Source organism: Mustelus asterias, chromosome 8 (genome assembly GCF_964213995.1).
Source record: "Mustelus asterias chromosome 8, sMusAst1.hap1.1, whole genome shotgun sequence".
In the NCBI taxonomy this organism is placed as follows: domain Eukaryota; kingdom Metazoa; phylum Chordata; class Chondrichthyes; order Carcharhiniformes; family Triakidae; genus Mustelus; species Mustelus asterias.
In genome coordinates, this window is record NC_135808.1 from 74193404 (window position 1) to 74210713 (window position 17310).

Sequence of the window (17310 nt, forward strand, 5' to 3'; positions counted from 1 at the left end):
CCCTCCTCCTGGCATTGACCCAAGCCTCATTTCTAGGAGTTACTATTTCTCTATAACTCCTATCAACTTCCACCTCCGCCTCCCGAATTATGCGGAGTTCCTCTACCTCCCCCTCCAGCTCCTTTACACGCTCCTCCAGAAGCTGCAATCTAATGCACTTCTTACAACTAAAATCTCCTGAAACACTACTGGATTTCCTCACCACATACATCCCACAGGAGATGCAGCATACTGCCTGAACTGCCATCCCTGAAGCCATTACCAGCAAGAAAAAAAGAAAACAAAAAAACTTCCCCACACTTCCCCAACTGTCACTCTCCACTGCAGCCCGAGCAACACTCCCTCACTGAGACACCAACTGTCACACTCATCCAGAAGTCTCTTAAAAGACCCCAACGAGTTTGCCTCCACCACCACCGACGTCAGCCGATTCCACTCACCCACCACCCTCTGAGTGAAAAACTTACCCCTGACATCTCCTCTGTACCTACCCCCCCAGCACCTTAAACCTGTGTCCTCTCGTAGCAACCATTTCAGCCCTTGGAAATAGCCTCTGAGAGTCTACCCTATCCAGACCTCTCAACATCTTGTAAACCTCTATCAGGTCACCTCTCATCCTTCGTCTCTCCAGGGAGAAGAGACCAAGCTCCCTCAACCTATCCTCATAAGGCATGCCCCCCAATCCAGGCAACATCCTTGTAAATCTCCTCTGCACCCTTTCAATGGCTTCAACATCTTTCCTGTAATGAGGTGACCAGAACTGCGCGCAGTACTCCAAGTGGGGTCTAACCAGGGTCCTATAAAGCTGCAGCATTATCTCCCGACTCCTAAACTTAATCCCTCGATTAATGAAGGCCAGTACGCCGTACGCCTTCTTGACCGCATCCTCCACCTGCGAGGCCGATTTAAGAGTCCTATGGACCCGGACCCCAAGGTCCTTCTGATCCTCTACACTGCTAAGAATGGTACCCTTCATATTATACTGCTGCTTCATCCCATTGGATCTGCCAAAATGGATCACCACACACTTATCCGGTAACCTGCTCAGGTAACCATCTGACAGAATCTACCATTTCCTTTCCTGCAGGGTCTCTAGGAGGTTACATGTGGACCCCAGTTTAATGGACTTGTAATCAAAGGTGTTTCTCTGCATAATTTTTTCCACAAGAGATAGACTTCCACAAGAGCACGGCTCAACTACTTGGAGTGTTCTGTGGCAGCATGGCCTTTGCAGTATTGGGACAGGTAGAACATTAGCACATGGTGACATTTGGTGCATGCATACTGAGGACCTATGCACAGCTTGAAGCATTCACACACAAAGGTGGCCATCAGGATGAGGATGATGTTGAGCACGGTTTTTGTCCCCTTTATCTAAAGATTTGTACATTGCATCCCTGAACGTGGTCCACTTCAACCTCCAAAGCAAAAAATGGCTCAGGTGATTGCCACAGCACAGGAGTGAGGAACGGGTCTCTTGTAGATGTATACTCAGATCTGCTCACTTGGAAAAACACCAGTAACTAGGTAACTGTAGTGGAGCTCAGAGCTGATGTAGAAGCCCTGCACTCTTTTTCTATTCACTGTGCCTAGGATTCTTGATGCAAAGATGGAAATTGGCCCTGTTGTGTAAATGTGCCCACTAGTATTGAGGAATTTCAGTGGTTATTTCAAAGATGTCTTGATAGGTTATACAACTGACCTGATAACTATTTATATATTTTCTGTGAATTCCTAAAGTGAATCTGTCTCATTAAGTTTGGAAGTAAATAATTTATACAGATAAGACATGAGGGACGAGTGGAATTGGATGCAAGTTGGCAGAAATAAAATTGGGAACCAGCTCCAATCTGCCAATTTGAGTTTTATTGAACCAGGGCAAAAGGGCTACAGATTGGCATTTTAACTATGTCATGAGGCAGAAAGTCTTGGATTTAACCCACTTTACAGCTTTGACAGTGGCCAGCCAGGTTTCCCAGGCCTCATATAATCTATCAGCTCCAGCAGGGTCAGCACACTATCTGGGTAGGCACAAAGCAAATGCCCTCGCAATAGTCCTTGTGGACCAGGAAGAGCAGCTGTGCTTTTGCTTGGCAGCAGCACCACCCCTCCCTCCACCATGCTGTATAGAAGTTGATATGGTGATGAACATACTCAAGGGCCTTTATAGTATTAAATTTTCTCAGAATTCACTTAAGTTGGTATACAAAAATGCCACAAATATTTAAATAGATTATATATATTTTCTGACCCTAATATACATTTCCCAAGAGAATTTTTGACAAGTTGTATTACTTTTTTTGAAGTAAGTATGCACAAATGTTAATCATAATAAACTCTGTATGACTCTCCTTTTTTTCTCTCCTGCAAACATGATTCTAGTTCTGCACTACCTATTTCAGACTTCATTAAATGAGAAGATTGTTCTAAAGAAAAACAAGACCTTTCTAAATGTGCTAATTTATTTGACCATTTTTGGCTGATTTGGAAAAATGGAATACTTTGAAGCAAATATAAATCTTGATGCGACAAGTGAATTGGATACTGATGACAACGGAGACCTTTTAGAAAAAATGGATGATTATCAATTCACCAGATTTGTGGAGAATCGCTGCATTAATTTGCAACAATCTCACAGCATCCTAGATGAGGACTGCATCAAACAAAGTCCAGAGAATTCTTTAATATGGGAGAAATCCTTTGAGCACAGTATACTTCTAGATGTGGATGATGATTTCGACTTAAATTTTAACGAAGTGTGTGATTCCTATACAATCTTCCTCTCTCAGTCGTCAGCGGAAGATGATAGCTTTAACATGACTGCAGGTTTGTCAATATGATTACTCTTAATGTTTCTTCAAGGGATTTCTCTTTCTCATGTTCTAACATGTTCCCAAAGGAAGCAAAATTTGTATAGGATATTGCACTCACGTACTGGTGCAATAATTCTACAACAGCCACTTTGTAAGTGAAAGTCTTTGTCATCCGCTTTGTTATCAATGGTAGAATATTTAATTTACTCTGATGCTTAATTTCAACATTATTTTCAAGCAGGCTTACAATCTAGAATGGAGAGTTTGTTAGTAACCGTAAATGATCTGTACTTTATTAAATATTATAATTATTTTGAATGTTTTGCATTAATTTGTAATTTATTTATTGAACATTACAATACTTTTCCTGGTTCCTGCAACTATTTTTGTTCTCTTTCTAGAATACTGTACTCAAAATGCTGCACCTCAAGATTTTAATAGGGAGCCCTGGGATTTTTAAAATTTATATGATTGGCAATTTTGACCTCAAATTGCAAATGTAGTCTGTTTCTAAACCTCTGTAATATTTAGCTTATTGACCAAAATGTCAGTTATGAAGAATTTGAAACATAATGTTGAGGATTTCAGTAAATTAAATAACCACATGTTGCTACAATTTGGACATTTCACCCACTCCCCATTTTTTTTCATTTTTAGAAAACCCAAAAGCAGTTTCCTAGGCAGGTCGATGGTTTTGGTAGAATGGAATTTATACATCTCATCTATGAAGTGAATGAGTTACAGTGCTACACGATTAACAACTTGCCTTTATATAACACTGTTAACACAGGAAAAGATGCCAAGACATTTCACAAATGTAATCAGATGAAAATTGATACTGTACCACAAGGAGATCTTGGGATAGGTGATGAAGCATTTGATTAAAGCAGTGAATCTCCAACCTTTTTTAAGCATAAGATCCCTTTTGGTATCTAAATGCAGCAGAAGATCTACTTTTAAAAATTCAACTTTACTAAAACCATCAAAAATGTCCACCATACTGACCCATTCTTAGTGTGACACCTGTGCTTGCACACTACCTATAACTGCCGTGAAGTCTGGGTTGTAGTTTGAGATGGTCAGTCTCATACAGTCCATCAGATGGACATCTGTGAGATGTGTGCAATACTTCGCCTTGATGATTTTCATCTGGGAAAAGGCCATCTCACAGAGGTGGAACCAAAGTAGCCTTCACCTTGAGTGCACAGGATGTCAGAAGAGGGTACTTCTCTCTGTTTACAACTCCCCAGAAGTCTTTGATCTAGCTTTCAGCTCTTTGTTATTTTGCATGGTGATGATTTCCATATCGAGTGAACTGCTTTGGTCAAACACCTGCTGAAAGTTTGCTGTCAGTTCTCTAATGTCCACTTGATGAAAAGGACAAACATAATTATTTGTTCCATCTTGTCTGTGTCCTGAAATCGTCTGTTGAATTTCCAATTTGTTCAGGTGGTCTCAGAACTTGTTTGGATGGAACCCTTTCTGTTTGACCTGTTGTTGAATTTTCTCCAGATATGGGAAGTGCTCAGTAATTTTGTTCTTTAACTGGGAGGACCATAGACCCAGTTTCAGCTTGAATCCATTCACTGCACTAATTGTATGAGATAAGTCTCTGTCCCTCCCATATAGTTCACAATTCAGCTCATTCAATTTTGCACTTATGCCCGTAAGAAACGGCAAGTCTAGCAATGACACACTATCTGACAGCTCGCTGTACACTTGATTTCTTGATTTAAGAAAGCTGACAATTTCGGATCTAAAAATCTCTGGAGGACTTTTCCTTGACTTAACCACCTCACTTCTGCATAAAGGATTAGCTCACCATAGGTGGCATCAAGCTCATTGAGTAACAATTTGAACAAGTGATGTTGCAGAGCTCTGGCAGAAATTGAGTTGACAATCTTGACAACAATTGTCATTACATGAGAAAAGTCAATAACCTTGCTCAGTAGCACTTGTTGGAGGATAACACAATGATAATTGACAAAGGAGGGAAATTCAGGAACATTTCTGCAAAGTGCACCAAAAGCCTGCACTGACACCCAGCATAGATGATTGTGATTGAAACCAGTTTCTTGATTGGAATGTTTTTCTCAATCACATCACTTTTGAGGTTGTTGCAGACATCCTCGCCCCTTGTCCTCTCTTTGAGTGGCAAAAGAGTGGGAAAGTCCTCCTTTGTTGTTGAGTCTTTGAATGTTTTCATCACACAGCAATCAGCCAGGCAATATTCGTCATGTCTACTGATTCATCAAACTGAAGTGAGAAACATTCACAGCCTGATACGTCTTGGTTTATTTGTTGAGACACATACTCAGACTACAATTCTATTCTTCTGGCTCCTGTTAAAGAGCCTGGCTATTATAATTTCATCTTTGTTTTAAAAATCTTTGAACAAAGTGTTATCAGCAACCATCATAGCTTCCTTGATAACTTCACTATTGGTAAATGGTTTCTCATGTTTCACCAGCAGATGGCTAATGTGAAAAGACAGCACTTTGCTAGCCTTCCTTTAGCCACAGGTTTTAGAAAGAGTGACTGTTGAGCTTTCAACATTCCTTTTAACTCCTGAATTTCTGCATCCAAATCACACAATTTAAGGGAAATTTTCTTGAAATTTTGCATGCAGTGTCTTGTGATGCCATTCTAAATTACGTATTTTACTTAAGGCTATATTCTGTTGACAAATGGTCTTGTCCATGACATTCCTAAAAAGAAATTCACTTTCCCATTCCTAGTGGAAATGGTCGGTTTTGTTCTCCCTGGGGTTCCTTAGCTCCTAGCTCATCATTTTCTCTTCACCCAGCTTATTCCAAGTTTTGGCACCTGTGAGAATCTCACTGCCTGAGTCTTGCAGATATTTGGTGTGGTTCAACAGGCAATGAGCTGATTTGCTCATCATTACAAGAATCCAGAGTCTTGCACACTTTTGGTGTGTTCAGCAGGCATCAACAATCAACTTTTTTAGACCCCAGGATCGACCTATCAATCACGATCAACTATTTGGAGACCAAATTAGGGTATGCACAGTAGACCAAAGTTCGAACATAGAGTTCTTGAAGGTTTGTAGGACTTGAATAAGTTGCAGAGGTAGGAAGGGATAAGGAGGGATTTTCTGGTAAGATCGCCCTCATTATTTCACTACATTTTTGAACTTTGCGAATAAAATAAAATACTTATGAATCATAATCAAAATAAGCTGTTATAATATTTATATAGCACAGCATTATGAGGGAGTTTCTAATTGATTTAAACAAATAGTTTGATTAGATTCAGAATAATACATGATGGATTACTGATCGAGTTGAGTGCTATGAAAATTAAAGTCGTTACTTAAAATGGAACAGGATTTCAATGATGTTTCTCTTTCTACAATAGATAATATTGGCAAAATTAAAAATGGATATGATGGCAGTGATGAGGGTGAAATACAATCCACTGAAGAAACTGGATATGAACACAACCAAGATATCCACAGTTCTAGCTATTCGGACAAACATGGTGAAACAAAAGATCATTTGGAAAGTAATTTTCAAGACGACAAACTGCAGGAGATGGCTGGCAATACCACTGATGAGGAGCAGGAAGAGCTGCCATATGATGGTAACTTACAGAATGTTAGTGAACATCCTACAGACGAGAATCGTCCACCATTAACTAGACTTGTTGATAATCAGTCTAGTTGTATGCCTGTTAGCAGGATGATCCAAACTATCTCATTTAGCAATCAAAGATCAACTGTGGAAAATTCATTCTTCCAACAGAACATACCTGACAATGAACTGAGTACAGAAACTGAAGCTTCTAGCCATAGAAGTAAAAGTGAACCTAATACCTTTTTGTCAGAGGATACAGCCGATACATTGGTATCCAAGCATGGAACTAAATTGAAAAATAGCCCATCAGTTGAACACAATCAGCTTAATGGTGGAAGATTGAGCATTTCTGAATCACTCTTGTGTTACTTCTCTGAAGAAGATCTGGCACTTAGTTCAACAATGTACATTGACTCTGAGACTTTACCAGAAACCTCTTTTACAGATAGTATTGAGGAAACAGTAATTAAAAACCACAGTTCATCGATAGCCACTAATAAGTTACTTATAAACACGAACAAATTTACAAATTCAGAACCAGACTTTTCAAGGAAACAAGAGCTAGATAGCAAATTTGCAAATGAAGAGAAAGTGTTGCAAAATGAAAATGATTTGCACTACAGCAGGTCTGCTCAGGGAATCATGGAAAGTAATTGCACCAATGGGCTGGAGAATTCACCAAAAATAGCACAGGAACAGAACACAGAAGTACCACTCAGTCTTGAAACAATACCAGAAATTATTCAAAATCCTATGTTAAAAATGGGAAGAACAATTTCTTACAATGAAATAAAATACGGTAGAGGGAAACAACATTATCATCTACTCGACCTTTCCAAAGTTGAACCCAAGATCAAAATTCCCAAGAGGAATACTTCCAATAATTGTAATTCAGAAAAACCAATAATAAAAAAAGCAAAGTCTTCACCCAGCTCACTAGAAAATCCCCATGCCATTCATACATCAGCTGCAGATGTTGTAGCACAGATACTGGATAGTACACAATCGTCAGTAATTCTTACAAGACCAGAAGTTAATGATGAAAAACAATCTGTGGAAGCAAATCATACCCCAGAACTTTTTCATCAATTGCAGGTAATAAAAAGTTTGTGGCCTTGAAATGAATTTGTACCTGAACTGGACACAGTCCTAATACCAGCCTAATGAGGACAGCTGTCTGGACCACAAGTAATTGGCCCATCACTCGGGCAGTTTAGCTGTTATGAGAGGGCCAGATCGGTCAACTTGGATGAGGTGGTCTCTGTTTTTAATGTGAAGCAAGGAAGAACACACTTGGCCTACTTCCACAGTATGTTATTTGGGGTGGTGCATACTGTGGTTGTTCACAGTCCAATTGGGGAAAGAGCTGATATACATATTCAGCAGGACTAATGACAGTTTTAGGTATCACCCTGGATTCTGAGTGATCAGCTGTAATCAAACATGGTGGGCAATGTATATCTTACACAGAATAATCATCTGCTATATTGACCCTTATAAAATGGGAGCAGTGTCTTTGATATTTATTTCCATTTCACCAATAGTTCCACATTCTCCTTGTCTAACTCTGTGAAGAGTCATGTTGAGAATGGTACAAAAGCATAGGCTAGCAAGTTCAGTGCAATGATTATTAGTGTTCCATTGCCATTTTACTAACAAGTGAATGCAGTGAAATTGGTCCCTTAAATCTATGTAGGGAAGATAGGTTAAAGTTGTTTATGTGGCAGGGCTTCCATTTTCTCTGGCAGAATTTTTAAACTAAAACTTTGCAACAATTTGCCACCTATGTTATTGCAAATGTTGATGTCAAATTAACCTCTTTGCCTGCAGGTGCTTAGAAACAAGCTCTGTCTTTATAACTTTATTCTCATGCTCTATTCGTAGGAGGAGTTTGACAAACTGTTAATAAAATATGCAGAAGCTGAGAATACCATTGATCAGTTGCGGTTTGGTGCTAAGGTAGGTGCATTGCCATCAGCAACAATGTGCAGGTCTTTTGCTTCATGCAATATAATAACTGATACTAATATGAAAAGTAAAACTGAGATTCCCAGTATCAGTTCATTCTTACATTCAGGGTTTCCTCAATTGCAGTATCAACTGGCTGATAAGAGTCAGTGAAATGGCAAAAGTATTTGCCGCCCATAATTCAGGCTACAAAGGGAAGAATAATTTCCAGTACTTGTGTGGGGGATGCAGACCCCTGAATACATTTATGGTATTCAGTGACCTTTAATTTAAGCCTCTGAATTGGGGTCAATTTCTACTTTGTTCAGCTCCTCCGTCTGTCTTAGTTAATGTTTTGTAAACCGAACACTTTTAAGAATTTACCATCAGAGTTTACATCTAAATACACATCTTGTAACTCACTGGGACTGGAAATAAATAAATATTTAACTAGCCATTTGAAAAGGAACTGAAGCGGGAAATATTTCCTGTAAATAACAGTTGATGCTAAAGCCATATTCTAATAATAAGAACACTTACTTGTTAATATAAAAACGTCACAGACAATCTTTGAGTCTTTTGGTTCCTCCTGTAAGTCCTGAATGCAATCAAAAATCATATTAGTTGCCTGTTTTGGAATTTGGATTTTATTGTTAATTTTATGAATTTAGATATAAAAAGAAAGCATGCTAATTTTGAGTTGGTTAGACTATTTATTGTGCTGATTAGATTCAGCTGGAAATAAATATTGGGCAGAGTTTTGCAGGACCCAGCTGACAGGTTTGTGAGGGTGAGAGGTGGGGGGCATAACATTTTGTGGTTAGCTGTTGTGCCCTCCAACCTGTCAGAAATTTTACAGCAGACATGAGAGGTCTAGGCAGCCTATCTGTCCTCACTTCAGTTGAGTCCCACTTACGACAGTGCAATTTTGAGGCTGACAGGAGGAGGTCAGGACCAGGTTAGTGGAGGAAACCCAGTAGGATAACCTACTTGGGCTTTGGGTGAGAAAGGGCACAGGGATGCCTCAGTCACTGCCCCCCTTTCCTGTTTGGGCCTCCAGCAGGTGTCCCCTATCCCCTGGTCTTTCCAACATGACACTCAACCACCTTACGCCACACTCCCTCCCTGCCACGAGGAGTCCCCTGCTATCCTCATTGTATGACCCACTGACTTACCTTTGTCCTGAGCTCCTGACACTTTGAATCTGAGGACTGCCTGTAGTCTCAGCATGTGGGTACTACTCACTTTGTCACTGCTGGGACTACAGAGCTGCTGGCAAATCAGATTAACCAGCAGTTCTCTGAGGCGGAGAGTAGTGGAAGTTCTAATATTTTTTTAAATGATAGCTTTCTCAGAGTTACAAAGCCAATACACAGAGTAGATAGAGCAAGCCCTTAATCCATCTCCTTGCTCCAAAAAACAATTCAAATTCAAATTGAATCCAATTTATGGTCCCCACACAAGTGACATACTAGTTGACAAGAACAGGCATTAGGCCTGATCTCATGATTCATAGAAGAAATCATAGAAACCCTACAGTACAGAAAGAGGCCATTCGGCCCATCGAGTCTGCACCGACCACAAACCCACCTAGGCCTTACCCTCATATCCCTACATATTTACCCACTTATCCCTCTAACCTATGCATCTCAGAACACTAAGGGCAATTTTTTTTAGCATGGCCAATCAACCTAACCCGCACATCTTTGGACTGTGGGAGGAAACCGGAGCACCCGGAGGAAACTCACGCAGACACGAGGAGAATGTGCAAACTCCACATAGACAGTGACCTAAGCCGGGAATCGAACCCAGGTCCCTGGAGCTGTGAAGCAACAGTGCTAACCACTGTGCCACCGTGCCGCCCCCTGTGCTACCGTGCCGCCCCTTGATTGATCTTAGCTATTAGGCTGAGAATACCCCACAGAGTGCTAAATGGTTGAGGGCTGCTGACAAGGATTTGTTCCCTACCAACCTTTCTGATAGCGGGTAGGAAACCCTGTCGTCCGAAAAATCCTGCCCTCGATGTGATATTGTGAAGTTATTTTGTAGTGACATTAAGAATGAAGGCTGCATTCATTATTACAAATGCATGAATCAATATATATCACTTAGCAAATTGTAGGTCAATGAATATGCCTCCCTTTTCATTTTTGATTCTTGCATTTCTTGAATTTTGGATCAAGCCATTTCCCTTGCTCTCATTCTAATAAGATTTAACTTTAATAAGTAAGGAAAGTTACTGTAATTTTTAATCCACTAAGCTTCTCAGTTTAACATAAAAGCCTAGTGAAGCATAGATAAATGACATAAAGGTATAATCTTATACCCCCCCCCCACCCCCTACTTAACACGTTAGTTTACTTCAATTTCAAGAGAATATTTCCAAAGTGAAATTACCTTATTCCAAGGACATGTTAATATGACAATTTTAAGCATTACTGAGAAATAAGATGCTCAAGTTGCAAAATAAATCAGGAGTTAGGATTTAACCCAAATCCACTGAGAATTGGACTGAGATTTAGTGCTAACAATGGTAGTTCACAGGAGTGGGACAAGATGGGGGTTGTAGGGAGGGGCATTTTGGAGAGTGGGGTTTCAGGGGGGTTGGAGGCAAGGGCAGGGACATGGTTTGCAACTCCCTGATGCCAAATCCCTTGATCATTCATTGAGTACCTGACAATGAGGGATGTCCCCCCCCCCCCCCCCCCCCCGCCCACTCCCACATCCAGCCAAGCTCATTCCAGTGGATTCCATTAAATTCTACTTGTGGTGTGAAAACACCCTCCACCTCACTCTCAAAAGGAATGATCAAATCACTGCACTCTGACAGTACAGGGATGCAGTCGTTGTCAATTTGTGGCTCAGTGGCTGCAATTTAAATTCTAGCTTTATGTTGTTAACATAAACATATGCTAATTTTAACTTTTATTCTTTTATTAGGTATCTGCAAACTCTGATTCAAATAAAAATCAAATGATTCAATCTGAAACGTTGTCCTCACACTATCAAATAAGCAATTTGACTGGTCCTCGGCAACACCAAGCTCAGTCAGGATCTACCTCTGACTCAACCATACTCTTCCCTTTCGGTAAACAATTAACATCTAGAATATGGATTTATATATTTCTTTTAGGACTATAGTAAATATAAATGATTAGGTGTATCTGACAGGAAGCAGGTTAACAGGTTTTGCATTCATATAGTTATTTTGTTATAGCTTTTAATTACAAAACTTCAATTTTGGTTAATTTTCAAATTTTTATATTGATCCCATTCCCTAGTTGCCAACATTTTTAATATAGCAACTAACCTAACAACATTAGTGTATTATGTTGACCCACATCTCGATATAAGATCTACATAATAGATAACAACCAAGAGTCCCTGAATTTAATGAAATCACAAGGTGCATTGAAACTGTTGTAAATTTACTTGTACCTGGATATCTAATAAGAATTAGTTAATAGTCTGCACTCAAAGGTAGATTTAGGGCATGGTTTTCAGGTCCTGCCAGGATAAGGAACAAAAGCAGATGGGGCGCAAAAATTACGAAACAGCTAGTGTGCTTGTTTGTGGACCACATTCCTGGCATTGACCATTCATGGTTCATTCCACCATGAGGTAAGCAGGCAATTAGACACACTAAGTGTTTTGTTAACCAGGATTAAGGAGGCTGAATGTAATTTTCCAGTGTTCAACCACCTGATGGTGGGAACCAGTGACAGGCTGAAGTACTGTTATAATTCAGGTCAGATATTCCAAAGTGTTTTATGCAGCCCAACTGGATCATAAGTTTTGCACTTTGTTCTTGGCTAGGGTGAGCATGAGATGCTTCACTTCAGGTATGATTCAACTGATCCACTAGGGAGCTTTTATCAAACAAAGTTTATTTAAGAACACAGTTAACATGTATAGAAAGAAAGTTAGCAATAACTTTACCGATTACAAACAAAAAAAACATGATATTGTATAACCCTTAACAAGTATATGAAATGTTCCAATCAAACAAACTTCCCTATACAAAATCCTTGCCACAAGTTTAGCACAGAAGGTATGAATGCTCACGTGATGCTGGAACTTAGTCCTTTGGTTGGAGAATTGAAACTCTGACTTCCCATCCTTGTAACTTCCAGCAGCCCTCTTGATGTACACACAGACCAGCTTGAAGTCAGAGCAGCTTCCTAAAACACCAGGGAGAAAGGCTCTAGGCAAGCCAACCACCAACAAAAGATTTTCCACTCCTGGAGGCCTGGAGACCTTCTTCCAGCTAGCCAGCAGAATCGATAATACCAGGGAGAGAGAAAACAAATTGCCTGCCACTTGTCCACAAGGGCAGATTTTGATGCTAAAATCAAAACTGAAAGAAAGTCCTTGAATTCTTCAGGGGAGGAACCACCTGACTTTGACTTGTCAATCAATCTTCCTGCTCACAATGCAGGGTCATAAAAGATCCCAGAAAGTATCTAAGGCCCAAAGTAAAACTCAACAAAACCCCATTTAAACCATTGAAGCAGCAATAAAAGAACTTCTAATCAGACAACCTAGCAACAATGAAACCAAAAAGCCTGCTTACAACTGCAGAGAACATGATTTTTAAAAAACGCTTCTTAAAAGTACACTAATGTCACCATACCAGTGCTTCAGACAGGGCACAACCCCTCAGTACCTGCTTGGGTGGTGGTGCTGACAAACACTGCCCTGTACAGGGGTACACCTTCCAAAGCAAAAATTAAACCCTTGATAGACATGCACCTGACTAAAAACGTACTGCTCAGACTTTCTGCTTTTTCCTGAAATTTATAACTGTGCCATAAATGCTCATATACACCTGGCATATGATGTAGCATAGCTTTGGCCTATTGTAAGTGGTGAAAGTAATCCAATTTATACAATTATTTAATACCCCTCTAGTGCTGGGTCAAACTTATCTGTTGTAGTTCATACCTTGTTAGCTATTTATTTTTCAGATTGGCTGCATTCTTTTGCACAATCAACTTTAGCTTACATTTTCCAGTATCTCGTCCTCTCAAGTGAAAAGAAAAATATTAAAATTAAAATACTGCTGTCTTAGATATTCTTAATATGAACTAATAACACTGGGATTCCAGGAATCTGTCCTTGTGTTCATGAGATCAAAATCTCTTTTGTTAAAGATAACAAAATTATAACCCAAGTCTTAAACATCGCAGAAGTTACGTATGATTGGCTTTGTAACTGTTATTTTTCTATTATTCTTAGGAGGTAGGTTCAAAAGTAATTTCCAACACATTAAAATGATAGCTATAGATTTTACGACTCCTTCTTCTGCCCATGTCATTGTTGTAAGTTACTTTTTTCTCTTAATTTCTAAAGTTCCCATTACTCCAGGCAACAGTTACCTATAGAACTACAATCTAGAATTATTTGTAAGAAGTACAAAAGCAGCATGGTTTACATCTGTAAAGTTTTAAAAATTTAGTATTTTCACATGTAAATACTGTTAAAATACACTCACAAGTACATCAGTCATGAAATAGAATGTGTTTTTTTTACATAGAACATACAAAAAATACAGCACAAATAGGCCCTTCGGCCCACAAGTTGCGCCGGTCATGTCCCTACCTACCTAGGCTTATATATAGGCTTACCTATAACCCTCAATCCTATTAAGTCCCATGTACTCATCCAGAAGTCTCTTAAATGACCCTACCGAGTTTGCCTCCACCACCACTGACGGTAGCCGATTCCACTCACCCACCACTCTCTGAGTGAAAAACTTACCCCTGACATCTCCTCTGTACCTACTCCCCAGCACCTTAAACCTGTGTTCTCTCGTAGCAGCCATTTCAGCCCTGGGAAAAAGCCTCCGAGAATCCACCCAATCTATACCTCTCAACATCTTGTACACCTCTATCAGGTCACCTCTCATCCTTCGTCTCTCCAAAGAGAAAAGACTGAGCTCCCTCAACCTATCCTCATAAGGCATGCCAACCAATCCAGGCAACATCCTTGTAAGTCTTCTCTGCACCCTTTCAATCATTTCCACATCCCTCCTGTAATGAGGCGACCAGAACTGAGCACAGTACTCCAAGTGGGGTCTGATGAAGGTCTTATAAAGCTGCACCATTATCTCCCGACTCCTAAACTCAATCCCTCGATTGATGAAGGCCAGCACACCATACGCCTTCTTAACCACCTCCTCTACCTGCGAGGCCGATTTAAGAATCCTATGGACCCGGACCCCAAGGTCCTTCTGATCCTCTACACTGCTAAGAGTCTTCCCCTTGATATTATACTCCTTTATCCCATTTGACCTGCCAAAATGGACCACTACACATTTATCCGGGTTGAAGTCCATCTGCCACTTCTCCGCCCAGTCTTGCATCCTATCTATGTCATGCTGCAGCTTCTGACATCCCTCCAACCTATCCACAACACCACCAACCTTCGTGTCGTCAGCAAACTTACCAACCTATCCCTCCACTTCCTCATCCAGGTCATTTATAAAAATGACAAACTGCAAGGGTCCCAGAACAGATCCCTGGGGCACTCCACTGGTGACCGACCTCCATTCAGAAAATGACCCATCTACAGCCACTCTCTGCCTTCTGCAGGCAAGCCAGTTCTGAATCCACAAGGCAACAGCCCCTTGGATCCCATGCCCTCTCACTTTCTCGAGAAGTCTTGCATGGGGGACCTTATCGAACGTCTTGCTGAAGTCCATGTCTCAGATATAATTTATTTATAAACTTTCACGTCTCGCAGCCCAAGATATCGGCAAATACAAGTCAAAATTGACACATATACCCAATATTGGGGCATTGTAAAGTGTTTTATATTGCATGCCGTATCTAGTTGGTATATTATCACTGTTATCAACATAACCTGTCCTTATGGTGAATTAATCATACATTAAAAAATAAAAGCTTGTGTTTTTCAGCACATCTAAGTTAGTTATGAGTTATACTAAGTGTTAAGTGTGACAATAATAGAAATTAGTAGATTTTTCTTTTTGAAGAATCAGCATATAACAACTGTCATTATTGGTTATCCCTATTGGAATCAAACCAGATTCGTGCCAACCCATTGCTGAGGTTTCCAAGGCAACTGAAGCAGAACGAATGGATCAGGAGCTAAACAAGCACATTGAATATTTCAAACATCAGGTAATTGATTGACTGAAGCACAACTTTGCAAACTACTATAGCAGTAGTTACATGTATCGAATTAAAAGAAGGCACTATCTTAGAGCACGATACTTTGTGAATTCTGCATAACTTAAATTTAAGTATATCAATGGGTAATTTGAAAAGTCGATAACATACTCCACATCATAGAATCCGTACAGTGCAGAAGGAGGCCATTTGGCCCATTGGGTCCTTACTGAACCCCTGACAGAGCGTACAACCTAGGCCCAACCCCTGCCCTATCCCCATAACCCCACACATTCACCCCACTAATCCCCCTAACCTTCACATCTTGGGATACTAAGGGGCAATTTAGCATGGCCAATCCACCTAACCTGCACATCTTTGGACTGAGAGAGGAAACTGGAGCACCTGGAGGAAACCCAAGCAGACACAGAGAGAATGTGCAAACTCCACACAGACAGCCACCTAAGGCCGGAAACGAACCTGGGTCCCTGGCGCTGTGAGGCAGCAGTGCTAGCCACTGTGCCACCATGCCGATCATTTAAAAATGATGTGGAGATGCTGGCGTTGGACTGGGGGAAACACAGTAAGAATTTTAACAACACCAGATTAAAGTCCAACAGGTTTATTTGGTAGCAAATGCCATTAGCTTTCGGAGTGCTGCTCCTTCGTCAGATGGAGTGGATATCTGCTCTCAAACAGGGCATACAGAGACACAAAATCAAGTTACAGAATACTGATTAGAATGCAAATCTTTACAGCTCATCAGGTCTTAAAGATACCGACAATGTGAGTGGAGGGAGCATTAGGCACAGGTTAAAGAAATGTGTATTGTCTCCAGACAGGACAGCCAGTGAGATTCTGCAAGTCCAGGAGGCAAGCTGTGGGGGTTACCGATAGTGTGACATGAACCCAAGATCCCGGTTTAGGCCGTCCTCATGTGTGTGGAACTTGGCTATCAGTTTCTGCTCAGTGACTCTGCGCTGTTGTGTGTCGTGAAGGCCGCCTTGGAGAACGCTTACCCGAAGATCAGAGGCTGAATGCTCGTGACCGCTGAAGTGCTCCCCCACAGGAAGAGAACAGTCACTCAAACAACTATATGGTGACATCAACAAGTTCCATCCCACCATCAGACTCACCATGGACTACTCTCCGGAATCGGTTGCATTCTTGGACACACGCATCTCCATTAAGGACGGTCACCTCAGCACCTCACTGTACCGCAAGCCCACCGATAACCTCACGATGCTCCACTTCTCCAGCTTCCACCCTAAACACGTTAAAGAAGCCATCCCTTACAGACAAGCCCTCCGTATACACAGGATCTGCTCGGATGAGGAGGATCACAACAGACACATCCTGACGCTGAAAGATGCCCTCATAAGAACAGGATATGGTGCTCGACTCATCGATCAACTCACCAAAGCGAAAAACCGCACCGACCTCCTCAGAAGACAAACATGGGACACGGCGGACAGAGTATCCTTCATCGTCCAGTACTTCCCCGGAGCAGAGAAGCTACGGCATCTCCTACGGAGCCTTCAACATGTCATTGATGAAGACGAACATCTTGCCAAGGCCATCCCCACACCTCCACTTCTTGCCTTCAAACAACCGCACAACCTCAAACAGACCATTGTCCGCAGCAAACTACCCAGCCTTCAGGAGAACAATGACCACGACACCACACAACCCTGCCACAGCAACCTCTGCAAGACGTGCCGGATCATCGACACGGATGCCATCATCTCACGTGAGAACACCATCTACCAGGCACACGGTACCTACTCTTGCAACTCGGCCAATGTTGTCTACCTGATATGC

The 17310-nt window shown here is 41.0% G+C and overlaps 1 protein-coding gene across 1 annotated transcript in view; it reads left to right on the plus strand.

The window, feature by feature from the left end:
* aknad1 (AKNA domain containing 1) overlaps nucleotides 1–17310 on the plus strand; it is a 79681-nt gene that overhangs the window by 9293 nt on the left and 53078 nt on the right. Inside the window, exons 2-7 of the mRNA XM_078219183.1 lie at nucleotides 2383–2826; nucleotides 6192–7504; nucleotides 8294–8368; nucleotides 11297–11444; nucleotides 13595–13597; nucleotides 15407–15501. Coding sequence (XP_078075309.1) covers nucleotides 2493–2826; nucleotides 6192–7504; nucleotides 8294–8368; nucleotides 11297–11444; nucleotides 13595–13597; nucleotides 15407–15501 — 1968 coding nt within the window. The 5' untranslated portion in view covers nucleotides 2383–2492. The remainder of the gene's footprint in view (nucleotides 1–2382; nucleotides 2827–6191; nucleotides 7505–8293; nucleotides 8369–11296; nucleotides 11445–13594; nucleotides 13598–15406; nucleotides 15502–17310) is intronic.